The sequence below is a fragment of the Meles meles genome, chromosome 6 (genome assembly GCF_922984935.1).
Source record: "Meles meles chromosome 6, mMelMel3.1 paternal haplotype, whole genome shotgun sequence".
Taxonomy (NCBI): Eukaryota; Metazoa; Chordata; class Mammalia; order Carnivora; family Mustelidae; genus Meles; species Meles meles.
The window spans coordinates 148,471,985-148,498,799 of record NC_060071.1 but is presented as its reverse complement, the minus strand read 5'-3'; the positions used below and the strand labels follow the sequence as shown (position 1 = coordinate 148,498,799).

The following is a 26,815-nucleotide window of genomic DNA, read 5'->3' as shown; positions in this document are numbered from 1 at the left end:
GAACGCAGGTGGCTAGAGCAGCCGAGCCACAAGTGGCGGCGAGCCAGCCGAGCGCGCCGGAAGGACGTCAGCGCACTTCCGGCGGTCGTGGGCGGGGCTCCGGGCTCCTTCCCGGGATATCTGCGGACGCATGGCAGGTGCGTGAGACGGGCCAGGTCCGGGGGGGCGGGGAGGGTGTGCGCGTCCCCGCTGGGCCTGCGGCACGGGCCGGGGGCCGGGGGCCTGCGGGAGTGAGCGGGGGTCCCTGCCTTGGCCTAGCCCATCCCGCCGGCCTCGCGCAGGCTCGGCGGTCCGCCCGGGAGCCAATCAGTTTAGCCGAGCCTCGGTTCCTTTCTCGTGCAGAAACTACTTGCTTGGACAGGAGGGTCTGCCCATCCCGACGCTCAGATCGTGACTGTCACTGTAAACCAGCATGAGCGGAGGACTCTGCGTGCCGAGCCTTGCATGCCCAGCTCCTCCCAAAACCTCCCCCTGAATGCCCCTCAGGATTACCCGGCACAGAGCTCTGTCTTGTAACACAAGCTGTCGTTCAGCGAGCACCGTGTGCCAAGTAGTGTCCCAAGTGCTTTACGTGGGTCAGCGCGATAGAGCCCCACAGGGATCCCGTGTGCTATTGTGAACGGATTGGGAGCCGCGACTCGGAAGGGACGCTAACCTCACTCTGCTCTGTTCTGTGACTCCCATTACTGGTCTCTTTCTCGACTGGCCCGAGTTTCTTGAACTTAGAACCGTGTTTTTGGTTCCTAAATACGTGCTGGGTATGGAGCAGAGGATGAATCAGATGGGGTCTTCACCCTCAAGGAGCCCCTTCTGGAGGAGAGAAACCCTTAGAATAGTATAGGGCAGATGATAAGGACTATTTCTCCACTTAACACATTTTATTCACCACCTACTGTGTGCTGAGGGTGGGAGAGGGAGCAAGACATAGTCACTGCTCAGGTGGGCTTACAGTCAGCGGGGAATATAAACATTACACGAGCAAATGTACCACGCTGGTGAGTGTCAGTGATAGCTGAAGAGGTTGTTTCAGATATCCAGTGCAATGAGTCCTAACCCAACCTGGGAGATCCAGGAAGATGTCCTTGTGGAAGGAGTGATTTCTGAAAACCTAAATCAGATCATGTCACTTTCCTACTCAGAGCTTATTGCTTCCTTTCCACTGACTTGGAATAAATCTAAACTCTTTGTCTTGGTCTTTAATGTTCCAGTTGCTTGACTGTCCCCTCCACCATCCCCCTTCCCACCACCATTCTATTCTAGATGATGTGGGGTCATCCAGCACAAACGTCAAGAAAGAATTATTGGGATGTTGCATGATGCAACTTAGTGAGTTTATTTAAGTAGCATGGGGCAGGATCCATGGGCAGAAAGGCTGCATTTTTGCTTAGTGGTCAAGAGGGAGGAGACATGCTGGGAGTATTATAAATGTTTCTTTGAATTTCTACTGATAAAATTACTTTAGCAAGATTTATCTGGTGCTTATCATTCAGTTCAATATTAACTGTTGGTGAGATTTATAGGCAGTCATGAGACCCTTTAAGAATGCAGTAACTGGGGCGCCTGGGTGGCTCAGTAGGTTAAGCTGCTGCCTTTGGCGCAGGTCATGATCCCAGGGTCCTGGTACCGAGCCCGTGTGTGGCTCCCTGCTCAGCAGGGAGACTTCTTGTCCCTCTCCCTGTGCCCCTCCCTCTGCTTGTGCTTTCTTTCCCTCTCTCACTCAAATGAAAAAATAAAATCTTAAAAAAAAAAAAAAAAAGAGTTCAGCAACCAGCACATATCTGATCTTTGTTGGAACTATGTAGGCTAAAGGTCAGTCTTCTAGGCTAAAGGTTTACATTTTTCTGCTTTCTATCCCTCGTCATAAACACGCTGGTCTTGCTTAATTTTGCAGACTCACCATGCTCATTCTCACATTAGGACCTACTGCTGACCTCTCATCATTCAGGTTCCAGCCTAAATGACATCACTTCAGGGGTTCACTGTAACACAAGACCGCTTTTTCTTTTCCGCGTGGCACTTACCACAATCTGAATCGATCGTGGTTATCTGGTTGTCTATTATTCACCTCCTCTTTGCAAAGTAAGTTCCATGAAAATGGCCCTGGTACACCTCACTCAGTCCGTCATCCCCTATGTCTGGCATGTTGTTGATGAGTCGTATAAGTAAAGACATCTCTTCCATCTGGCTGTTTCTAATAGGAGGGGGGGAAAATATATATGTATATATATACACATGTAGATGTGTGTGTGTTCTGCAACTAAGACCATAAATTTGTTGACTTTAAACAGAGCAAATATGGGACAGGCAAGCTATGATGAGTTCTGGCAAGTTGGAAGAGACAAAGGGAAGGTCAGCTTTCCTTAAGTTTTTAGGAGGAAACTGGAAAGTTGTTGTGAACAAAAATGTATTGGAGAAGAACAAGAGTTCAAGCTTGTCGTGGTTTCTGCACAGTGGTTTCTCCAGTGGCTACAGTGAGACAATGAGAGATGGTGGTTAGTGCATTTATTGCTGGGGCGAGTGGCGGGGGCTCTTCCTTCCTTTTCTTTCTTAGATTTTATTTATTTATTTGACAGAGAGATCACAAGTAGGTAGAGAGGCAGGCAGAGATGGGGGGGAAGCAGGCTCCCTGCTGAGCAGAGGGCCCCATGTGGGGCTTGATCCCAGAACCCTGGGATCATGACCTGAGCTGAAGGCAGAGGCTTAATCCACTGAGCCACCCAGGTGCCCCTCTTCCTTCCTTTTCTTAAAAGCAGGAGATAAAATTCCTATGTGAAGTATGTCCTCACTTGTTGAAATCATTCTTACCTTCCTTCCTCCTGCTGGTTGTGGAGGCTACAGCAAGTAGTGTGTGCGAGAACACCCGCCTCTCCAGGGCTTCTGAGTCCATTTTAAATGAGGTTTCCTTTATTTTCACATTTCCCTCTCTGGAGCAAAGCCTTTGCTAAAAAAAAAAAATCACTTTATCAAGAGTCAGGTTTCCTGCCTGCATTTAGTGGCTTTGTCTACTTTCCTGGTTGTCCCATCCTGTGTCAGAGGGAAAGTGCATAATGACTGGAAGCCACTGAGGCCACATGTGAGTGACAAGAAAGGGTAGGAGGGAGACCTCAGCACTTCCCATCTAAAATCTCTACCTTGGGGCACCTGGGTGCCTCAGTGAGTTAAGCATCTGCCTTCAGCTCAGGTCATGGTCCTGGGGTCCTGGAATCGAGTCCCACATCAGGCTCCCTGCTCAGCATGGGAGTCTGCTTCTCCCTCTCCCTCTGCCACTCCCCCTGCTTGTGCGCGCTCTCTCTCTGTCAAATAAGTAAGTAAAATAAATAAATAAGATCTTTTTTAAAAAGGGCAGAATTAAAAGTAATATAACAAATCCAGCTTGATCGTTCTAAACCAGGAGCTCAAACCTGAAGGTAACCAGCTAAACAGATCAGAAGACCAGGGGTCATTAGGGGTAATTCGTTGTAATCAGTGCTCTTGTTCCCTGATCTTGTGTAAGTGGGTTTCTGTTTCCCCAGAGGTGTTTCCCCACGTACAGCAAGTGGTATTTCTGCACAAATGCCTCCTTATTCAGCAAGTAGATTGTCCAAAACGCCTTTATTTTTATTTATTTTTTATTCTATTTATTTTAAAAAGATTTTATTTATTTATTTGACAGAGAGAGAGATCACAAGTAGGCAGAGCAGCAGGCAGAGAGAGAGGGGGAAGCAGGCTCCCCACTAAGCAGAGAGCCTAATGTGGGGCTTGATCCCAGGACCCTGACACCATGACCTGAGCCGAAGGCAGAGGCTTAACCCACTGAACCACACAGGCGCCCCCTTTTTAAATTTTTTTTTTTTTTTTAGATTTTATTTATTTGAGAGAGAGAGAGAGCAGAGCAGGAGAGTGGGCAAAGAGAGAGGGAGAAGCAGACCGAGGGAGCCCGATGTGGGGCTCAGTCCCAGGATCCTGGGATCATGACCTGAGCCAAAGGCAGATGCTTAATCGACTGAGCCACCCAGGTGCCCTGTCCAAAACTCCTTCAGCCAACAAGTCCCATGATCATTGTTGAGCTACTCTTGCTTTGGCTGTGGAATCAGCTACCTCTCCTAATGTAGGGAGAGATTTCGGATCGTGTGTTCATTGGCACTTATTCTGACCCAAAGGGAAAACCTCCCTACAGAGCCAAACCAGGAGTCATATATGCCCCCAGAAGTTCCTGATTAAGAGTGCCATGGAGCCTAATGGGGCAGGCCAGCGGAGGCCTCTGGTTTGTTATGAAAGTTAACAATAAACAATAAACATTGACTTCCAAGTTGCCAACTGTCTAAGCATTCGTATGCCCTTGGGAAATGCTGTCCCTGTAAACAAAAATGAAACCATGTGGTGTGCGAGGACCCCGCTAAGGTCTGGAGTGTGATTTATTAGCTGGAATTTCCTGATTAGCCTTTTCAAGCCAGGGATCAGAGGAGTTGAGATGATATTCCGTGTGAGGCCGTCCCTTCATGAAGGGGTCTTTTCTAGAAATTTTGCAAAGAGGCATAAACTTATTTGTATTTCTCTTGGGTGCAGGGAGGCAGATCGCACTTATGTAAGGAAAAGAACATGGGATTGACCGAGGGCAAGAATGGAGGGATTTAACTGACCTAGTACAGTCATGACTAGGGCAAGGCTGAAACAAGTGTGGGAGTGCCGGTCGTAGTAGCCTACCCGGTAGGTGACATCTGGGGGCTTGCGGGTGTCATCTACCGTGGCATTCGGGACGACAAAGAAATTGGATATAGGTGGGGCGCCTGGGTGGCTCAGTGGGTTAAAGCCTCTGCCTTTCGCTCAGGTCATGATCCCAGGGTCCTGGGATCGAGCCCCGCATCGGGCTCTCTGCTTGGCAGGGAGCCTGCTTCCTCCTCTCTGTCTCTGCCTGCCTCTCTCCCTACTTGTGATTTCTATCTGTCAAATAAATAAAAATAAAATCTTTAAAAAAAAAAAAAAAAGAAATTGGATATAGGTTATCGGTGTCTGACGTTGTGAACAGGTCAGAGCTTCTGGTGACAGGTGCAGGAGTCAGAAAGCTTTCCTCCTTCTGTGGGGGATTGGGAAATGTGATTAGGGCACTGTCTTTCCAAGAGAGGCCGAGGGGCATCTGGGCGACTCAGTCAGTTGGGCATCCAACTCTCGGTTTCGGCTCTGGTCATGATCTCAGGGTTGTGAGATTGAGCCCTGCAGGAGTCCTGTCATGCCAGAAACTCTAATTCTGCTCCTTCTTTCTTCTTCTTCTTTTTCTTCTTCTTCTTCCTCCTCTTCCTCCCCCTCCCCCTCTTCCTCTTCCTCCTCCTTCTTCTTCTTTTTTAGAGAGAGAATGTGCACGGGCATACAAGCAGCGGGGGAGGGAGGAGAGAATCTCAAGCAGGCTCCACACCCAGCATGGAACCCAATGCGGGCCCCTTCATGCTCTCTCTCTAATAATAATAATAATAATAGCCAGAGCAGCTGTGAGGAGTGTAGCACCTAATATATTTTGGACATAAGACCCATTTAAAATTTCCTCCCTGCTAGAAATAGGAAGCCAGCCTGTTTCCATGACATTACAAAATTGTGAGCCACTCCTAGAGCGCATCTGCTGTCAGCGTAAATGTGGGCAGCTGTGCCCTCGGCAAGCACGCCCACCACGGGAGGGTGAAGAAGTCAGCGTCATCCGAAGGATGTTAGTCATCACGGGAGGGAGTTAGGAGGTGATCCGTCAGTCAGGCCCGAGCCGGGAGGTGACCGCAGCGAGGGGTTCTGGGTGGAGTGGTTAGGAAGAGGATTTCATAGGAGAGGGATGACTGGTTGGGGGGTGGTGGGTGTTCAGGGGGGCCTCTACTGCGTGGGGCATGGGGATGGCTACGGGGGTCCTGGGACCGTCTCCTTGCTGCCCTTAGCCAAAAGGGTGGTTGCAGGAATGGCTCTGAGGCAAGGCGTCTGGTGCCGCATGTTGTTGACTGTAACGCCATATGGGGTTGATGGTGATCCCTGTGTTTGGGGTGAGTAACCCCAAGGAATTCCCTTCCTTTTCTTATATAAAAAGGAAGTTGAGGGCACCTGGGTGGCTCATTTGGTTGGGCGACTGCCTTCGGCCCGGGTCATGATCCTGGAGTCCCGGGACTGAGTCCCACGTCGGGCTCCCTGCTCAGCTGGGAGCCTGCTCCCCTCTCCCCCTCTGTCTGCCTCTCTGCCTACTCATGATCTCTTTCTCTCTCTGTCAAATAAATAAATAAAATCTTTTTTTTTTTAAAGGAAGTTGATCACTGGGATGGCCAAGGGGAGGGGAATTTATTAAGCTTTCTTTTTTTTTTTAAAAGGTTTTATTTATTTGAGAGAGAGGGAGAGGGAGCATGAGAGAGAGAGAGAGAGAGAATATGCACGCATGAGGACCATCGGGAGGAGGGGTAGAGAGAGAGGGAGAAGCAGACCTCCTGCTGAACAGGGAGCCTGCTGTGGGGCTTAATCCCAGGACCCTGAGATCATGACCTGAGCTGAAGGCAGAGGCTTAACCCACTGAGCCGCCCAGGTATCCTTCATCCTGGTCCTCCTAACAAGATCACCCCAGTAATGAACTGGAAGACCTGCCCAGTAATGAACACAGAATTCAAGGCTACCCAAGTAGATTTGGTGTTTAAAGGAAGATCAGAATTTTCTTTAAAAACCATTTGGAGGGGCGCCTGGGTGGCCGAGTTGGTTGAGCATCCAACTCTTGATTTTGGCTCTGGTCACGATCTCAGGGTCATGAGATCAAGCCCTGCATCGGGTTCATGCTGAGCATGGAGCCTGCCTAAGATTCTCTCTCTAAACAAAAAACAAAAAAATCCCCACAGAAACTCGGAGCCAACTATGATCATCGTGCATGGGTTCATTGGGTTTCTGAGTACAAGCCTGAAGCAAGTGTGTTGGGCAGGTGTTGGGAAAGCCCTAGGAATTGCTCCTAAAGGCATTTAGTGCCTGCAGGAGCTCAATCATGTAGCAAAGCAGGGGGTAGGACCCCATCTGTGGTTCTACAGATCCCTCCGTGGAGCAGCTGGCCCCGGGATCCCAACACACTGGGCTCGGCCACTCGCCGCTGACAAAATCCACAGGCAGAGAGGCAAGTGGTGGGCACACAAGAAAGGACTTCATGTCAGTGAGTGACACCAGGAGGACCGTGGACTAGTGTCTCAGAGAGTCTCCCAAGCCCTGAAGATCCTCCCAGGTCTGTCCAAGGAGAATGTGGGATGAAGAGGGTGGTTCGTGCAGGGGGCAGCGAAGGTCCGGTCTTGCTGTCGTGGGGTCGGTCAGGAGGGGTCTTGCCGGCTCCGGCCATCCTTGTTGCTCGAGGGGGTAGTTTCAGTTCCCCTCACGGGATGCTCTGCCAGCTGGCTCTTTTCCAGAGTTAAAAGATAAGCTGAAAAAAGAACTTAGTCATATAGGAAGTACTGACCGAGGTCGGAAAGGACATCCTTCCCTCACCAGGATTACCCGCGTGGCGACGAGTTCATCGAGTGGGACTGGTCCTGGACAGCAGGCTTGTGGAATCGCGGATCTGAGTCTGCGAAACCCAGCTGATGGGTCACCGTCTCAGCAAATCTGGGAGGAACTGTGGGGACCGTCAGCAACTCGGAGCGTCCCAAATCTCACTTTGGGAAAGTCTTTGACTGTAGCTCCTAATTCGCCTCCAGTCCAGGCCACTGAAGAAATCGGGGGGTTCGCATGTGGATCCTCAGAGGGTCTGAATTTAATGGGGCAGGTTTTCGTAGGTTTGGGAGAGGGAGGGAGGGTCGTCCAGAGAGAGGAATGAGGAAGTGAGGAAGTGCAAGGGCGTCAAGGAGATAGGGGCCATGCAGGAGGGACGGGGGAAGGTGGCCGTAAGCTCTGCGAAGATGAGTTGTGTGCCCTGAGACGGAGAGGACAGGAGGGGAGCAAGAGGCCTCAGAAGAGTTTTGTCTTCCTTTAATTGTTTGTTGCTTGAGTTAATTTGGAATCGTATTTTATAAAGAGGCGACTTGCAAGTCCTAAATTCTCTTAGAAGCCACTGGGTATCCATTAAATCAGGCATCCCATGGAGTCTGTTTAATTCTAGAGTCAGAGCTTTCTAATTAGGTTCTGAGAAAAGTTGGGGGCGTGAGGTCGAGAGTTCCCCATAATGGCCGTTGAAGTTTGAACTCATCTTTGGGTAAGTTGGTACATTTAGTCAAAATGCTTTCCCACCAACAGTTCACGAGGGCTCCTTTTTCTCCACATCCTCGTCAACACCTGCTATTTCTTGTCTTTGCTTTTTTAAAATTTTTATTTATTTATTTATTTGGGAGAAAAAGAGAGCAAGCATGAGCAGGGGGAGGGGCAGAGGTAGAGGGAGAAGCAGACTCCCTGCTGGGCAGAGAGCCCAATGTGGGATTCGATCCCAGGACCCCAGGATTGTGACCGGAGCCAAGGCAGACACTTAACTGATGGAGCCACCTCAGTGCCCCTCTTGTCGTTTCCATAGCAGCCATTCTGACAGGTGAGAGGTGATATCTCATCGAGGGTTTGGATGTAGGAAAGACGTTAGGGTTCGAAGTCAATGGTGGAGAAAGAATTCTTGAGACATCTTGGTCTTTGGAGCATTCTTGGTCCAAAAAGGTGGTTTTATTAAAGCACAGGGATAGGACCCATGGGCAGAAAGAGCCGCATTGGGGTCATGAGGAGTGGCCCATTATATACTCTCAAGTTGAGCAGAGGTTAGGGACAGTGTAGGTCTTTAAGGAATTTTGGAAGCAAGGTTTCCAGGACCTTGAAGGGGGGTAGCTGTTGTTGGGAAAAGGTCGTTTATTATTGTCTAAAACTTATCCATGAGACCCTTCAATGTATAACAGTGGGCCATATGCTTGGGGGGTGATTGCCAACATTCATCTCGGGTTTAGAAAAAAAGGAAATTTCTAAAGGAATTTTTTTTTTTTTGTAGATTTTATTTATACATTTGACAGACAGAGATCACAAGTAGGCAGAGAGGCAGGCAGAGAGAGAGAGAGAGAGAGGAGGAAGCAGGTTCCCCGCCAAGCAGAGAGCCCGATGCGGGGCTCGATCCCAGGACCCTGGGATCATGACCTGAGCGAAAGGCAGAGGCTTTAACCCACTGAGCCACCCAGGCGCCCCTAAAGGAATTTTTATTTAAGACTTACAGGATCCTGGAGGGAGAAGGGAGTCAGGGGAAGATTGCCTTACGCCTTTAGCAATGAATTAGCTTCAAGGCAGCTGGTTTCCTAGAGGAATGTCACTCTGCCTGTTTTAAGGACTTAACCAGTGGGCTATAAGTAGTAAGGAAATGTAATAATTTTTCTTTTGCCTTTGTTTCCCACACGCATTTTGATTTGCATTTCCCTGGTGATGAGTGATGTTGAGCATCTCTTCATGTGTCTGTTGGCCGTCCGTATGTCTTCTTTGGAGAAATGTCTATTCATGTCCTCTGTCCATTTTTAAATTGGATTATTGACTTTTTGGTGTTGGGTTATGTCAGTTCTTTATAAGTCCATCAGAGAAAAATACCATATGATTTCATGCACATGTGGAATTTAAGAAACAAAGCAAACAGAAAAAAGGAACAAAAAAGACTTGTAACAACAGAGAACACATCGATAGGTACCGGGGGGAGGGGAAGGTGGTGGGGAGATGGGGGCAACAGGTGATGGGGATTAGGGAGCACACGTGTGCTGAGTACTAGGTCACGTATGGAGGTGTTGAATCACTCGATGGGACACATGAAACCAGTATAGCACTGTGCTAATATACTCAAATCAAATAAATGAGGACGAAAATAATAGTAAAGCAGACAAGGAGGGACTGTAGCCTTTTTTTTTTTAGATTTTATTTATTTATTTGACAGAGAGACACAGCGAGAGAGGGAACACAAGCAGGAGCAGTGGGAGAGGGAGAAGCAGGCTTCCCGCTGAGCAGGGAGCCCCATGTGGGGCTTGATCCCAGAACGCTGGGATCATGGCCTGAGCCGAAGGCAGACGCTTAACAACTGAACCATCCAGGTGCCCCAGGACCATAGCTTTTAAACCTAAAACCCGATGGGGTCCCAAAAAGAGGACCCTCCTGAGAGAATGTGGAGAATCAAAATCCTATTACTCAAAATCTGGGGTGCTGAAAATACGTGAGTGAGTGAGTGCTTCAAACAGATCCTGAATAAAGTCGGGCACGAAATCTGAGACACTCTCCAAAGGGGTGAGCACGAGGCCTCCATGCAGACGCCTGGTCCCATAGGGCCCTCTCCTTCGGATCCCACTCTGACCGCCAAGTGATACAAACTTTAAACAGAGCAAAGAACATCTCTAGGTGGAAAAAAAAAAGGGGGGCTTTATTCAGGAATCACAAAGAAATTGCAATTCAGGACAATTCCCTGTGATGAATCGTAGGCAAGTGGGAAGAGACAAGGGGAAGGTCAGCTTTAATTAGGTTTTAGGGGGAAGTGGGGAAGGGTTGAACCCAAGTTCCGTGGAGAACAAGAGTTCGAGGTTTGTAGTGGTTTCTCATCGCTACAAGGGGTGGTTGGTGGGTGAGCCCTCGCTGGAGCTGGGGGTGGGCGAAGGCATCTTCTTTTCTTTCAAAGCAGGAAATGAAATTCCTACGTGAAGAATGGGCTCCCTTGTGAGAACTCTTCTCTTCCTCCTTCCTGCGGGTTGTGCAGGCCACAGCAAGTCACGTGGTTGTGAGAGCTGCCCTTTCACGGCTTCCTGACTCCATCCGAAATGAGGTTCCTTTTATTTATTTCACAAATTTGTAATCATTATGTTTCTCTTATTCCCTGTCAGCAAACACTCTTGGAAGTGTAACGCCCAGAAAACCCGTCTTATCTGTCAGCGCAAGAAAAATTAAGGACAATGCAGCTGATTGGCATAATTTAATCCTGAAATGGGAAACCCTCAACGACGCGGGCTTTGCTACTGCAAACAGCATTGCCAACCTGAAAATCCGGTTGTGGTGAGTATGTGTGGAGGTCCTCGTGCTCTAAGCTCCGCACCCTTACTGAGCGGGCACGAGTCTGCTGGGGGACTTTTAGGGCGGGAACGGCAGTCCGCGGCAGCGTGAGCGGATGACCTCACGTTGAGAAGAGGAGCAAGCGGTAAAACGATGTGCGCACGCGCCAACTGTGCATGTCCACTTTAAACACAGAATGGTGCTACCTACTGTTCGTGGTTATGTCTGTGTATAAAACTGTGGAAATGGATTGGAAGGACAGGGGCCCGGTCGTGAAGCTCGCCCCTTCAGCACCGTGAGTGCTGGTGGGAGATCAGCAGGATTGGGCTTCACGACCTTGTACTTTGTTTCTGTGACGTTGTGACGGACAGTAAGAGCGCTCCTTCTCTTCGGTCTCCCTCCCTGTTCCTGGCATACAGGTCCGAAAACCCCTCCGACTTCCCCATGGATAAGGGCACTAGGAGCTTCCTCTGTTCTAATATCTGGTCTTTTGTCCTCCAGAAAGATCCTGGTGAAAGGAGTGTCTGGTTCTTCATGACATGTCCCTTCCAGCCACCCCTGAGTTCAGGCTGCGGAGGTGACTTCCGGCCAGCCCCGCGCGGGAACCGAGCAGGGGATTAGAGAGCGAGAACTTTCAGCCCCACCCATTCACCCCACCTGCCAGGGAGGGGAGAGGAGTCCCCACTGGCCAGTGATTTAGTCTACTGTGCCTACCTAACAAAGCCTCCGTAAGACCCCAAAAGGATGGGGTCGGGAGAGCTTCTGCTCTGGGGAATGGTTAACACCACTCCCTGCTGGAAGGGTGGCCCCCAGACTCCACAGGGACCAAACCCCTGTGCTCAGGACCCTCCCAGACTTTCCTCTGTGTTCCTCTTCATCGGGCTATTCTTTCGTATCCCTTAATATCCTTTGTAATGAAGCAGCGATCCAGTAAGGAAACCATTTTCCAGAGTTCTGTGAGCCGCTGTAGCAAATCCTTCAGATCCAAGGGGGCGGCTTGGGGGAACCTCTTACCCACGGCCCATTAGTCAGAAGCACAGCTAACACCTTGGACTTGCCGTTGGTGTCTGGAGTTGAGCGGGGACAGTCTCGTGGGGCCGAGCACTGATGTGTGGGATCGGACGCTGTCTCCGGTAGGGAGTGTCTGCGTGGACACTGCGAGAATGGCCGCGGACTATGAGGACTGCCTGGTGTGGAGAAACTCACTCCCTGCCTTTGGTGGGTGGGTGTCAGAAGTCAGGGGGAGGATGGAGAGTAGAAGAGAACTAGGAGTGTACTTTTCCTTAGCAATTTCTTTCTTTCTGTGTGTTTTTTTATTAAATCATTCTTCACTTAAGAACAAGTGGTCTTGGGCTCCTGGGTGGCTCAGTGGTTTAAGCCGCTGTCTTCGGCTCAGGTCATGATCTCAGGGTCCTGGGATCGAGTCCCGCATCGGGCTCTCTGCTCCACGGGGAGCCTGCTTCCCTCTCATTCTCTCTCTGCCTGCCTCTCTGCCTACTTGTGATCTCTCTCTGTCAAATAAATAAATAAAATCTTTAAAAAAAAAAAAGAACAAGTGGTCTTTTTTTTAATATGATTTTTTATTTATTTATTTGACACAGAGTGGTAGCGGGAGAGGGAACACAAGCAAGGGGAGTGCTGAGAAGGAAACCGGACTCGGGGCTTGATTGCAGGACCCCGGGATCATGACCTGAGCCAAAGGCAGATGCTTAACAACTGAGCCACCCAGGCGCCCCATAATTTCTTATTTTTTAGATGTTTTATTTATTTGTTTATTTGAGAGAGAGAGAATGAGCAGGGGGAGGGGCAGAGGGAGAGGGAGAAGTAGACTCCCTGCTGAGCAGAGAGCCCTACGCAGGGCTCGATCCCAGGACCCCAGGGCTGTGACCTGAGTCAAAGACAGATGCTCAGCCCACTAAGCCACCCAGCCCCCTCTGCCAAAATGTATGTACGGCATGGAGCACTGGATGTGGTACATAAACAATGAATCTCGGAACACTGAAAAATTAAAATAAAATTGAAAATAAAAACACAAAAAGACAAAGGAGCCCTGAGAAAACTGTTGGCAGTTGCCAATTCCGATGGGAAGGTTGGTTTCGTTCTTTGCACTTCCTGCATGGGTTATTTCTTATCTCAAAGTTATAATTCTGTGTTCCTGCGTCATGGTCTGTAAGGGGACCACTGTCCCCTGGCTCTGACCCGTTCCCGCCGCAGAATCTCACACGGTTAGGCCTCTCCTGCCTCTTCCCGCCGAGGCCCACTCGCCCTCCTGCACTCGGAGCTCTCTGAGACTGTTCTGTTTCCGTGCTTCATCTTCTCCTGAAGTGTTGTGACCACGCTAGGTTAATTTCATGCCCCACAGGCCACAGCCTTCGGTTTACCAAACAGTTCCCAGACGGTGAACTCTGGGGAAGTGGTCACGTCGTGTTCATGTTCGTACACCCAGCACGGGGCCCCAGGCCACGGGCAACACGCGGCTGCCTCCAGCCGACTCCCTCCAGCGCAGAGCTGGTGGGCGTGTTCTTTGGGCTCAGAAGTAATAAGGAATCTTGTATCGCATCCACATGAAGTGCACCTGGGCCAAATGCCTGACACCCTTATGTGGAGATCGCACTTTCTGGGGTCTGCCATAAGGAAGCGAGGTGCCTTTCAGGGTACACTTTGTTTCCACTCTTTTCCCTTTTGCCCAGGAGTGAAGATAAGGCAGAGTTACAGAGCAGCAGCCCGGCTTCCGGGGAAGATGCTGACAAGACGCTTCCAGAATATAGCAAGGAGCTCGAGACGCTGTGTGAGGAGCTGCAGACCACCTTAGAAGCTTTGGTGAGATCCAGAGCCCCTGGCCACCTGGGCTCGCAGCCACTGAACCTCAGGTGGGGGGGTGGACTTGGGACTTTCGGCGCTTGGCAGGTGTGCACATGGTGGGAGACGCTCTCCCCCAGACACTTGCCTTTCCCTCCTCAGCCTCCTCCACTTGCTTCCTAAATCTCAATGCCCCCCCAGGATGCTGTCCTAGACCTTTGTTCTTTCTGCCCCATGCGCTGTCTGGGTCCATCTCACCCACTTCTGCAGGCTCCGCATGGTAAATATTTGGGGATTTGTGGACCCTTCCGTGTCTCATCATCACTGGGCTCCCCCATGTAGCGACCCACAGATGGTACAGAAGCAAATGGCGGCCTAGCTGGCGTGCAAGGTGTGTGTGAGCACCAGCCTCCAGGGTCCCAAATAGACCAGGCTGGGCCACTCACCACTGACAAAATCCACAGGCAGAGAAGCGAGTGGTGGGGGCACAAGAAAGGACTTTGTTTCAGTGAGGCGGACACTGGGAGGGCAGCAGACTAGCGTCTCAATGACCCTCTGGAAAGTGCTGGAAAGACTTGCAGGTTTATGTAAGGAAATGTGGGACAAAGGTTGGTGGGTACGTGCAGGTGGGCAGTAAAACGTTGATCGTGATTGCCAGGTTGGGGGGCAGGGTCACACGGCGTCTTGCTGGCTCTGGGCAGTTGCCGTTGCTTGAGGGGGTAGTTTTGGTTCCTGTCACGGGATGTCCAAATGGACGTGGTTCAGGTTTCTGTCCGTCTGGCTGTGTTCCAATAAAACTTTATTTATGGACACTGAAATTTTAATATCACATAATTTTGATGTGTTGTAGAATATTCTTTTTACATGATTCTCTGAAGCATTTCAGAATATAAAACCCATTCTGAGCTCTTGGGCCATACTCAAGTAGTGTGTGGGCTGGCTTCGGTCTGTGGGCCCTGGTCTGGCCCATGAGAGATGTTCTCCGTGTGTAACGAACTAATGACTGGTTAACCCATCACCAGTATCCACCGCACTGCCACCAAACGTAGACTTAGCTCCGCATCTCCTCGCTGGGCACAGACTCGAACTTGGGTAACTAGAACTTACCCATGAACATGGAAAATCTTTATCTTTTAATCTTTTTGATGGAAATGTGTCTGGTCTTTGACATGACTTCTTGCCTGGGAAACAGAATATGTGGAGTGTAATCATGTGGAGCGTGTTGTATTTCTTCAAGATACTACTTGTTCAGATTTAGGATTCCAGCTGTTCCAAAGCTGTCAGTTTAAAGGAGTTTTTCAGGAGGGGCATCTGGGTGGCTCAGTCAGTTAAGTGTCTGCCTTTGGCTCAGGTCATGATCCCAGGGTCCTGGGATCGAGTGTCAAGACATTCTCCCTGCTCGGCGGGGAGTCTGCTTCCGCTTCTCCCTCTGCCTGCTGCTCCGCCTGCTTGCGCTCTCTCTGTGTCAAATAAATAAATAAAATCTTTAAAAATAAATAAATAGAAGAGTTTTTAGGAAAGAAAGACTACCTTTTTTCTTTTTTTTAAGTAGGCTCCACACCGAGCATGGAGTCCAGTGTGGGGCCTGAACTCACAACCGTGAGATCAAGATCTGAGTTGAGATCAAAAGTCAGACACTTAACCAACTGAGCCACCCAGGTGCCCCAACACTACCGTTTTAGACACATCAACTGTAAGATGCATTATGGTTTCAGGAACACGAAGATAAGAAAATAAATGTTTGAGGACATTTTGGTAATTTGGCCTTTTATGATCAAAATCAGTAGTGTCTTTGGGATATTTAAGATGCTTATGGGGCTAAATAGCAAACAGTCTCCTCCAAGTAGATGATCAGGTTTCTGTAATCATCCTGTTTTGTGTTCTGCCTTCCCTCGTCCCGGGCTTGTGCTGGGGTGACAAGCTCTTGCCCTCCGCGGGCTGTCTGAGCAGGTAACAAGATAGGCGTCAGCGACTCGGTGTCTAGGCCCCCACTCAGGAAGGCGGGAGAATAAAGGGTGTGGGCTACGTGAGGTCCGCTCTCTTCGTTTGTCTCCGTGTTTGCGGCTGTGTGCCTGGCAAGTGAGGTCCGGACACGGAGCTCCTGGCCAGCGGGGAGGGGACACAGGCCAAATAAGCGATTGAAAGGGACAAAGTTCTAAGTTAGGGAAAAACTCCCCACTTGTTTTGTTTTCTTTTTCCCAAATGAACCCATTTGATCATGGCAAGTATTTGTGTTTGGGCTGCCTGGGTGGCACACTTGGTTAAGCGTCCAATTCTTGGTTTCGGCTCAGGTCGTGATCTGAGGGTCATGGGATGGAGCCCCGTGTCACACTCCTCACTCAGTGCAGGGTCTGCTTGAGATTCTCTCTCTCTCTGCCCCTCCCCCCATGCACGCTCTCTCCTTCTCTCTCTGCCTCTCCCTTTCTCTCTAATAAATAGATCTTTTAAAAATACATATTTTTGTTTGAACAAAAGAGCAGGTGCATGTATTGTTCCTAAAAGAAACCGGGTAGCTGAGTTCCAGTCTTAAAATAGTGTGAACAGCCCAAAAGCCGAGCACGCATGGTGCTCAGTCAGCTGCCCTCCGGCCCCGACCGCCTCGCTGCCTTCCGCCACAGCCTCTCCATCCCTCGTCCCCTTCCAGGAGAAAGCCTGTCACAGAAGCTCAAAGCTGTGTTAGAACGAGAAACATTTCAACACATACTGATGTGACTTTTACAGAATGTAAAAAAATCTGAAAGGATTTTGTTTTCAAATGCCACTTGGCTCCGGTTAGAGCACACGCTCTCATCTGTCACTGTAGACGTAGGCCCCGCAGGAAGAAGTTTCAGAGGGGAGGCCAATGGGGAAGAGCGGGGGTGCCTTTCATTTCAGGCACGCCGGGAGGGATTGGATCTGTCTGTCCCTCCCAGACTCTCCCACCCTCCAGTGGTGGGCTGGTGCCCTGGGACTCCGTCCTCTGCCCCACTGACCTGCATTGAGGAGGGACAGCGTGGTAGGACGTTAGCGGGGAGAGTCAAGGTCCAGAAAACCCAGCCAGCAGGCTCAGTGAACTGAGCAGCAGCAGAGGAAAGGCAGGGCATGTGCCCTTGGTCCCTCTGACCTGCAGCACAGGCCCAGGGTGAGGCAGGCCAGGGGGAAGTAGCCGCTGGGTTGTAGGTGGCCACCCGCTTGTGGTCAGCCGAGTTCCCAGGACCTTCAGATAAAGCCCGGGCTGTGTCTCTGACAGCCAACAAAATGATGGGCCCACCCGTCAATGCAGACAGAGACAGCATGATGCGTGTTTGGAGCGGGGCTTGGGGGGGCAGGCATTATCAGGGAGAAGCAATTGGAGAGACTGGAGTTGTAGCCCAGGAAAGGGGGAACCGGCAGACAAAACAGCCGCCATCACAGCCAAAAGGCTATCCAAGAACCGAAAACGGTCCCCTGGTTTTCTGAGGCCTCTCAGGGGACAAGGGAGACCCTGGTACTGGCAGAAGCTTTGGCTCCCCCCAGGGAACAGTGTGGCAAGTCCTGTCTGGAGCTGGAAGTGGAAGGGGCTCCCACGGAGCTGGTGTGGCCCAAGGTGGGAACTGTGTACCCAGAGGGCTGGACGATGCTTGCTCCCGGGCAGAACCACACCAGCGCAAGCACACCTCACTCTTGGGCCTGCTTCACAATTTGTATTAATCCCATCCTGTTCATTAAGGTTTTTCTATAATACAGTTAAAAATCCCATTATATAATCACTTCTCGGCCTTTTGGCTAAGATCAAGTGTAAAGTCACATTATACACACTGTTACCTGGGTATTGCTTCCCTGCCAAAGTCTTTGAGCGTGGGGCTGACTCCCTTTTTCCTAAGAAGGGAAGTTTTCTTTCTTTCAAAGGCACCTCTGGAGCGGGAGGGAGAGGATCACGGCCTGAGGCTAGTAGCCAGGGGGAAGACAGGCTGCACCATGTGCTGTGGGGTTGCTGATGCTAAGACCCGGTGGCTTTGGGAGGAGGCAGATACCCTGGTCTCTACAGTCTCCCAGGCTGTATTCTCTACATTTTTGGTGGACACCTGATTTTTTAGGACGGTCTTGGATTTTATTCAAGTTTGAGCGGGAGGAACGGAGAGTTTGCGTAAACCACCCCCAGCCCACACCTCCTTTCAGACGTGCCCATCCTCTGAATCATAAATTTGAACGCCACGGCCGTCGTAATTCGTGAGGCAGTACTGACACGCTGTTACTGAATGAACTAGTCACATTTCCTTCCTTTTTCCCCACTGCCCTCTCTCCACCCCGGACGCCACAGTGAATGTAGTCACCACGTCTGCTTTGGCTCCTTGGGGCCGCCACAGTGTCGTGGACTTCCCTTGTTTTTTCTAACAGTGACAATTTTGAGGACAACAGGTCAGGCATTTTGCAGCTGCCCCTCACTTGGGGTCTGTCTGATGACCTTCTCATGATTTGGCCAGGGTCATGGGTTTTTCCAGGGAGACTGCAGAGACGAGGTCTCATCAGGTCCCATCAAGGGCATGGACTGTAACCACGCCCATTGCTCTGGGTGTTGACCTTGACCACCTGGCTGTCAGGTTTCTCTGTAAAAGGAGCTCCTTTCCCACTGTCCACACAGCCCAAGCTGGGGGAGAGGGAAGTTCTGCCCCTCCTCCTCGAGGGCAGAACATTACGTAAATCGTGTCTCGTCCCCCGCCTGTGAATTCCTGGACCACTCATTTCTGGCAGCGGGGACTCATGGTTACTTGTTCTTCACCTTGGGCCATCAGAGAGTACTGCTTTATCTTGTCCTCAGACTGTCCCTGCTTTGGTAGGAGTTCTGTTGGCTCCTGTGTCCCCTTGACACGCTTCCAGCATTGTGAGTTTTTGGTTTGGGTTTTTTTGAACACGTCCTTGCTTCCTAGCATTTCAAGACGTTCTAGGCGCATCTTGTGTATTTCCTGCCTCCGATCAGCCATTTCCCCAAGGAGCCCTCGTTTCTCTGATTGGAGGATAGTTTTAGAAACAAGGTCTGGGTGCCAGCTGTCAGGCACTGAAGTCCTCTGCTCTAGGGAATTTATTCTATTTTTTGTGGTTTGGAAAGAAGTTCTCGTTCTGTGTTCAAAACCAGAAGTTAACGGAATAAGCTTTTCATATTATTTGTCCTGTTCTCTAGCTTTCAGAGAGAATGATTTCCCAGACTTGGCTTTAAGTGTCTTTGATGAATTTGACTGTGGCAGGGGGCTTTGAGGCACCATTTCCCTAACGTGGACGAACGTTTTGCAGTTTGTTCTGTGGGAGGAGGTGTTCTGAGGTTGCGCTGGGAGTGGGCACCTCCGTGTGTGCCTTGCCAGCTCAGGGCTGCCCACCATGCATGGTCTCTGTCTCTGTTGATGACCAAGCTGTGCATGGCACTGCCGGCCGGTGTCCGGCCTCTAGGATTTTCCTTGCTCTCCCGATCATTTATAAGCTTTTCTTTGAATTAGGTGGCAGGATGCAGAGGACGTGGGATGGCATGCCAAGAGACGTGGGTCAGGAAGTGTGGTGCAGGGGTGCTGGCTTTCACCTTCCCTAGCTCAGCTGCCCTGAGAATTGTCTCAGCTATAATGCAGAAATGCTGAGTCCTACCTTTTGGGGTGGGGCCATGTGAAAGATCAAACCTAAAAAGATTGGGGAAAGGAGCACAGTCCCTTAAAAATCAGTGTTAGCTGAACTTAGCTCACGCCACATCCGGCATAATTGGAGAGTGGCTGAAGGGCCGAGTGTAAGGAATTCAGATTTTGACAATTTCTAGATCTCTGTGCACTCATGCCTGTGCACATGGGGTTAAGTATACGTAGGGGCCAGAAATGTGGTTTTAGTGGGTCTGTGCTGCTGAAGTCTAAAATCTTAGTTACTTGGCCCCCGTATGTAACAAATCCTTCCACAGCACCAACGGGTACTTCAGAAGTACCGCGTCCTTCTCGCCGCCATGTAAGCAGTTTGTCAGAGAGGTCTGTGCTGGCTTGTCTGTGCAGCAGGGATGGTGTCCATGTCGCCTGCAGTGGCTGGGCTTCCTGCAGAGGCCACCCCACCCTGAGGCATCATCAGTGTCCGCTCTCCCCACTTCCTGTATCAGGTGTGCAGGGCTGCCTTTCATGACTACCGTTTCACAGATAAGGAAACCAAGCCTCGAGGTTTCAGTAAACTCAGAGGCAGTTCGTAAAATCAGAAAGGAACTCATCTAATACCCTTTCTCCTGTCATCCTGTCAAAGCAGAGCCTGCCTTTTTTTTTTTTTTAAGATTTTATTTATTTATTTGAGAGACAGAGAGCACAAGCAGGCAGAGAGGCAGGCAGAGAGGCAGGCAGAGAGAGAGGAGGAAGCAGGCTCCCTGAGGTGCAGAGAGCCCGATGCGGGGCTCGATCCCAGGACACTGGGATCATGACCTGAGCCGAAGGCAGAGGCTTTAACCCACTGAGCCACCCAAGCGCCCCAGAGCCTGCCTTTTGATTCCTCCAGGTCTCGGGGCTAAAACATTAGCGCCTTCAGAAATCTTAGGGAAGTGGGACTCAGCAAGCTTTCCCTCTCCAGCCCGGAAAGCCAGGGCTTTTTTCTGAAGTAATCCGAGTTAATGAGATCGTAGCCACTGTCTGCCTCCCGCTGCCTGGAAATGTGCGGCGCGTGGAGTGAACATTGTTGAGTTATTGGACTTGGATCTCAGCGGACTTCTGCCTCTTAGCTTCGAAAGCTTACAGTTACTGAATCTAAGACTGCAGTAGACTTCAAATAAGGTTCTCATATTCCCAATTAATATCTTTTCAGGCCAAAATACAGATGAAAATGGAAAAGCTGTCCTCAACCACCAAGGGGGTTTGTGAGCTAGAGAACTACCATTACCGGGATGGGAGGCCTCGCACCCCCCTATTTCACACATGGCCCACAGCCCATTTCTGTAAGTAGTTCTCTCTGCACTGATTCTCAGGAGTAGAAATTATGAGAGCATTAGTGTTCTTGAGACATGGTACTTGAAGGACCTAACAGAGTCTGAAATTCAATTTGAGAGGATCCATTGGAAGGAAAGGAGATTGGGGGCATCTTAAAATGGGCCTTTCTTCTTGCCTCTAATAATCAGCAAAGAAGGGGCGCCTGGGTGGCTCAGTGGGTTGAGCCGCTGCCTTCGGCTCAGGTCATGATCTCAGGGTCCTGGGATCGAGTCCCGCATCGGGCTCTCTGCTCGGCGGCGAGCCTGCTTCCCTCTCTCTCTCTGCCTGCCTCTCTGTCTACTTGCGATCTCTCTCTGTCAAATTAAAAAAAAAAAAAAATAATAATCAGCAAAGAATATTAAATGTAATTAGAGACACATGAAGCAAGGTGCCCTTATTAGCCCTTTATTATTATCTTTTTAAAGATTTTATTTATTTATTTGACAGACAGGGATCACAAGTAGGCAGAGATGCAAGCAGTGAGGCAGGGGAGGGAAGCAGACTCCCTGCTGAGCAGAGAGCCCAATGCAGGGCTTGATCCCAGGACCTTAGGACCCTGGGACCATGACCTGAGCCGAAGGCAGAAGCTTAACCCACTGAGCCACCCAGGCGCCCCCTTATTAGCCCTTTAAAACCAAGTGGTCAAGGCGCCCAGCTGGCTCAGTCCATAGAACCTATGACTTTCGATCTTGGGGTCATGAGTTCAATCCTTATGTTGGGCACAGAGATTACTTAAAAAAATAAGTACATAACCTTAAAAAAAAAAAAAAAAAGGCCAGAACGAATTCCACTTGCCTTTGCGGAGACAGATTTTTTTTTTTTTCTTTTTCAGAAAAATAGGTTTTGGGGCACCTGGGTGGTTCAGTCACTTAAGCCTCCAACTCTTGATTTCAGCTCAGGTCTTGATCTCAGGGTCATGAATTCAAGCCCAGCATTGGGGAAAAAAAAAAAAAAAAGATAAACTGAGGTCAGTTCAACCCCCCAAAAGAAGAACATGGAATGTTCTGGGAACATGGAATTCATTACTTAAGTTCTACAAGATCAGGGTTACTTTTTTTTTTTTTTTAAGATTTATTTATTTTAGAAAGCGAGCATGCACGTGAAAGCAGGGGAAGGGGCTGAGGGAGAGAGAGAGAAGCAGACTCCCTGCTGAGTCCAGAGCCTGACATGGAGCTTGATCCCATGACCCTGAGATTGTGACCTAAGCTAAAATCAAGAGTCGGACGCTCAACCGACTGAGCCACCCCGGCACCCCTCAGAGTTACCATTAGCTTTGTTAGTTCAAAAGAAGGGCCTAGTTATTTGTTACCGATTTGAGAACTCACATTTTTTTTAAGATTTTATTTATTTATTTGACAGACAGAGATCACAAGTAGGCAGAGAGACAGGCAGAGAGAGAGGAGGAAGCAGGCACCCTGCTGAGCAGAGAGCCTGACACGGGGCTTGATCCCAGGACCCTGAGATCATGACCTGGGCCGAAGGCAGAGGCTTTAACCCACTGAGCCACCCAGATGCCCTGAAACCTCACTTTTAAATAAGGAAGAAAAGGGTAAAACCATTTGATGTAATGTGTTATTGGAATACTGTCAGTTTGAGGTAAACCTACTGTTTATAATCATCGCAGGACCAAAGAGTTGAGCAGAGGCTAGACTTACCCATTAATTTCACGGCCCTTATCATGCCCACTAACCCTACTGATGGGTACGAGCCCGAGTGAGGCAGACCTACCCGGTCCTCCTTCACCTCCACGCTGTGGCCGAGTCTAGTTTTCAACAAGAAGCTTTCCAAAGTGGCACCCACCCCCAGGCAGGAGTGGTTCTGTGGCTTTGTGTCTCTAAAGAGAGAGTCTCGTTCGTTTCAGACGAAGTCTCCCGCAAGCTGTGCGACATGTACCAGAAGGAGCTTCTCCTGAAGCGCACGGTCACGGAAGAGCTTGCACACGCCGCGGACCACGACCTCACCCTGAGCTACCTATCGATATGGCTGCACCAGCCCTATGTGGAGACCAACAGCACGCTGCTTCTGGAAAGCATGCTGCTTGAAACGGGGCACCGGGCCCTGTGACCTCACGGCACGGCCTGGCCTGAGCCCCCAGGCTCCAGACCCCCGGCTGCTTCTGTGGCTCCCGTGATGGACGGTCTTTCACGTAAGACCCAGTGCTGTGGCGCGGCCGCCCTCCGGCCTTAGTGTCTTCCAGACTGGATCACTTTAGTGGCTCCCCGTGGCCTGTCCCAACACCAGACTGCTGGGAGCCGTCCTCCCCACCATGTCATCCGCACCTGTTGTGAACCTGTCACCCAAGAGGACTTCGTGTGAAATAAAGGAGTTCCCTACCAGGATGACTGTGTCATCTCGTTTTTGTCAATTAGCCATATTTATATAGAAAACCCCTGGTTCGGTATTTTTTACTTTGTACCTATCCGTTATTTAAATTTCTCTGACCTGACGTTGGTCTTGTAATTCAGCTGACATGTAGAGCCCCACAGAGCTAACAAAGAGAGACCGGCTCGTGAAAACTACCTCCAGTATCGCCTGTGTTTGCAGACTGAGGATGGGACAGGCCACGGGATTCTTCCAGGCACAAGCGCGAGGGTCTGACAATGTCCGCAGCCCAACCCTGGGGGCTCGAGTCCACCCTTGGCTTCCCGCAGAACTGTGAGGAACTTGGTGCTACAGCATGGATGGGGGTCCGTGACCCAGGATGTGGCCCTCCTCTCATGGAGACTGCAGCGTCCCAGCACCAGGGAAAGAGGCAAACGTTCCAGTAAAGACCGTAGACGACAGGGATTTCGTTTGGGAGAACGTGAGCCTACCTCGCTGTGCAAAGTGACGTGTCAGAAAGCACTGAAAGGCAACACTTCCTAGCGTCTCCTTCCTCTGCCCCTGGGCACTTGCTGATGGCTCACTACCCTAAAGGCCGCCCCTCACACATCTCGCAGCCAGGAAGCCTGCGGTTAGCACGGTCAGCACGTGGTGGAAAGGGTGTTCTGCTCCAGGCCACCCTGCCTGGCAGGCTGTTGTCAGGAGCCCCAGAGGCAGTGGGCAGGACTGGGCCCCCAGATCCATTGGCAGTTTTATGCTTCGGGTGTACTTAAAACAATAAATGCTCTTCAGGGCGCCTGGCTGGCTCAGTCTGTGGAGCGTGCGACTCTTGATCGTGGGGTTGTGAGTGCAGGCCCCATGCTGGGAGTACAGCTTACTTTAAAAAAAAAAAAAAGGCAGTGAAGGACTTGATACTGTGAGCAGGCCTTTCTAGAACATTCCATGGGTTGACACTTTATCCCCAGATCCCCAAGTGGTCCAGGGGAGACCATGAAAGGGGTTGACATTGCAAAGGACAAGCAGACACAAAAGAGCTAAGGGACAAATTATCCGGTGGCATTGGTCCAGAGATGCGTCACGAAATGGAAGAGGCATCAAATTAAAGGAAGACCCCTCTGGTGGTTGAATTTGCTGAGTTCTGCACTCACTACACAACAGTGAAGTCTCCAGAGAGCCGACAGGCTTCTCAACCTAGGAGGCTGCTGACACCGTTCTCTGCCTCCAGGTGTCTTGCCAAAGTAGCCGAGGAGCTTGCAAAGGGCAAGTCCACAGAAACAGGCCTGGGGAAGGGTTCCGGGGGCAATTCACGGTAAGTACCTTTCACTAAAAGGAAAAAAAGAGAAAAAAAAACAGCTTCCAGGAAACCCAAAAGCTTATATGAAAGCATCGAAGTGGTCACAACATACCACACTTTCTCGTCCTAAATAACGTGACCTGACAGTGGGTCAGCCGTCCGCGCTGGTCACCAAGTATTCCTGGAGTCCTGCCTTTGTGGCCCATGAAAGCTGGTTCTTCTGGTTCCCTTGCCATTGGGGGTGACCACGGGGCAGGTTCTGGCCACCGGAGGGCAGCCCTCCCTTTGGTTCCCTCTGTCTAAGTTGGCCACTGGCAGAGTTTGAGATGTGGCTGCCCCACTGGGTTCCTGACCCGGCTGTGATGAGGCAGTGCTGTCCCCCCGGCCTGTGAGGGACACGTTGCACGAGGAGACACAAACCTCCATTGTTTGAAGCTGGTGAGGTTCCAGAGCTGTTACTCCCGCCTCTCCAGACCGACCCACAAATGTTGTAACCGTCCTGGGAGAAGGGGTTTGGCAGAGACCACGGGTAGTCCTTCCGTATTCTTTGCTTCATCTGGGTTTTAGCTAGCACATGGCTACCAGCTTAATAGGTTCTAGAACCTTCTTTGTCACCAGCTGTGGCCATGTGACTGAGATGTGCATTTGGTTCTCAAAAGTCGGGTGTGCCCCTCCTGCCCCTCACATCTTGGGGGACGGAGCGGACACGAGGGTGATGAGTCTCCTCCTCCCTCCAAGAAGTGAGGAAGCCACCTGGGCCTGGGCCACCTCTGCAGCAAAGCGACTCAAGTCCCCGAGTGCCTTCACGTTCACTTGGAGATGCTGTGATCTCCACATGACCCCGCCAGACTCCTAGGTCGAAATCCTAACCCCGGCGGAGACGGCTCACAACACGTGGGGCAGCCCCATGCGTGGGACCCGCGCTCTTACCAAAGAGGCTCCAGAGGGTTCCCCGGGCCCCTCCAGCGGTGAGGACGCGGCGAAACGGCGCCGGCTGGGACACGGCCCTCCCCCAGCGAGCCGGCGCCCTCGCGTCTGCAGCGCCCGTGACGGCGCCGCGAGCCCCTGCTGCTTCCGGGACTGCCAGTCTGCGCCGTTCCCTCAGAGCCGCCGTTCCCTCAGAGCCGTTATTCCCTCAGAGCCGCCGTTCCCTCAGAGCCGCCGTTCCCTCAGAGCCGCCGTTCCCTCAGAGCCGCCGTTCCCTCAGAGCCGTTATTCCCTCAGAGCCGCCGTTCCCTCAGAGCCGTTATTCCCTCAGAGCCGCCGTTCCCTCAGAGCCGTTATTCCCTCAGAGCCGCCGTTCCCTCAGAGCCGCTATTCCCTCAGAGCCGCCCTTCCCTCAGAGCCGTTATTCCCTCAGAGCCGCCCTTCCCTCAGAGCCGCTCGAGCGGCCGAGGATGAGGGAGAAGTAAAACGCCGGCTGGCTCGAGCCGCTTACCCCACTGCCCCTGCAGGAGCCGCCGCGGATCCCCGCCGACGCGAGGGCTGGCAAGTGTGCGCCAGGGTGGCCGTGATGGCGGCGGGGAGGCGTGGGTGCCTTCAGCCTCCGGGAGCCGGTGGTCACGAAGTGACCGTGTTAGCCTGCCTCGTAGTGACGCGGCAGAACCGCCAAAGACACGGCTACGAGACCCGGAGGCGGCTGCCAGGCGAAGAGGATGCAGGAAACGACGCCAGTCACGTGGTGTGGCGGACGCGGTAGCTGAGGCAGCGCGGCGATCCCGGAGCCACAGGTGCGAGCGTCAGCTCACCAGAGAGAAGAGGAAGGGGAGGGGCTGCTTCTCCTTTAAAGCACGAGTCTCGGAACTGGCGCGTTAAACCACATGCACACGTAATCTTGTTAAAAATAAAAACCAAATGGCCGAGGGGCGCTGGGTGGCTCAGTCGGTTGGGCATCTGCCTTCGGCTTGGGTCGTGATCCTGAGGTCCTGGGATTGAGTCCCACGTCCCGCTTCGCCCTCTATGTCTGTCTCGTGAATAGATAAATAGAATTTAAACGACAAATGGCAGAAAAGCAAGCAAGACATGAAGCAAATGAAGAAACCCAAGGCGGTTCTCTCCGGGAAAAACCAAAGCTTCGGGAAGTCAGAGTCGTCCCAGCACGCCAGCAGACTCAGCTATGAGCCATATTTCTAGTTCACATGAGCACTAAATCCTGACCTAATGCCTCCCTGAGATACAGGGACACCCCCGGGGGGCGGGGGGGGGCGGGGAGGTGTGCAAGCCATGTCCCATGTCCCACGATGCCATCGAACACGAATAAATCAAGAAAGCTTTGAGAGAGACATAACTTGGACCCATGGAGGTAAATCACCAAAAGGAGAAAGTGCTCACCTTGGCGTAGGGGCGGAGGGCTGAGGTCGGGCCAGCCGTGCTTGGCAGGACTTCTGGTAGCTTTTGGCATTTCAAACGACGCAGTTATTATCCTCTAGCTGGAAACAGACATTATTCTTTAAAATGTAGGCCTCAGAGGACATTAAAGACCAGCTCCCCTGCAGGCTCTCTTGTGGTTCAGTTCTCCCCACTCCCGTGACCCCTG

The 26,815-nt window shown here is 51.1% G+C and overlaps 2 protein-coding genes across 3 annotated transcripts in view; one reads left to right on the top strand and one right to left on the bottom strand.

The window, feature by feature from the left end:
• Positions 1 to 3: 3 nt before the first annotated feature.
• Positions 4 to 23,002, top strand: LOC123944062 (cyclin dependent kinase 2 interacting protein). The gene is made up of 5 exons (XM_046008764.1): positions 4 to 137; positions 10,773 to 10,941; positions 13,629 to 13,758; positions 20,503 to 20,632; positions 22,525 to 23,002. The coding sequence occupies exons 1-5, from the start codon at positions 131 to 133 to the stop codon at positions 22,725 to 22,727; spliced, it is 639 nt and encodes a 212-aa protein (XP_045864720.1). The 5' UTR covers positions 4 to 130; the 3' UTR covers positions 22,728 to 23,002.
• ZNF839 (zinc finger protein 839) overlaps positions 22,741 to 26,815 on the bottom strand; it is a 22,220-nt gene continuing 18,145 nt past the window's right edge. Inside the window, exons 9-10 of one of the 2 annotated variants that reach the window (XR_006818728.1) lie at positions 26,611 to 26,708; positions 26,117 to 26,242 (exon numbers count right to left, since the gene is read on the bottom strand). The gene's annotated coding sequence lies outside the window, so the exon portion shown is untranslated. Of the gene's footprint in view, positions 26,709 to 26,815 lie in introns of both variants that reach the window. The other variant, XR_006818727.1, reaches the window with a different exon arrangement.

Excerpts from the sequence above, each read along its gene's own strand:
- LOC123944062 (XM_046008764.1), top strand. Across the intron at positions 13,759-20,502 it reads AGACCACCTTAGAAGCTTTG|GCCAAAATACAGATGAAAAT; the intron begins GTGAGATCCAGA and ends ATATCTTTTCAG. Across the intron at positions 20,633-22,524 it reads ATGGCCCACAGCCCATTTCT|ACGAAGTCTCCCGCAAGCTG; the intron begins GTAAGTAGTTCT and ends CGTTCGTTTCAG.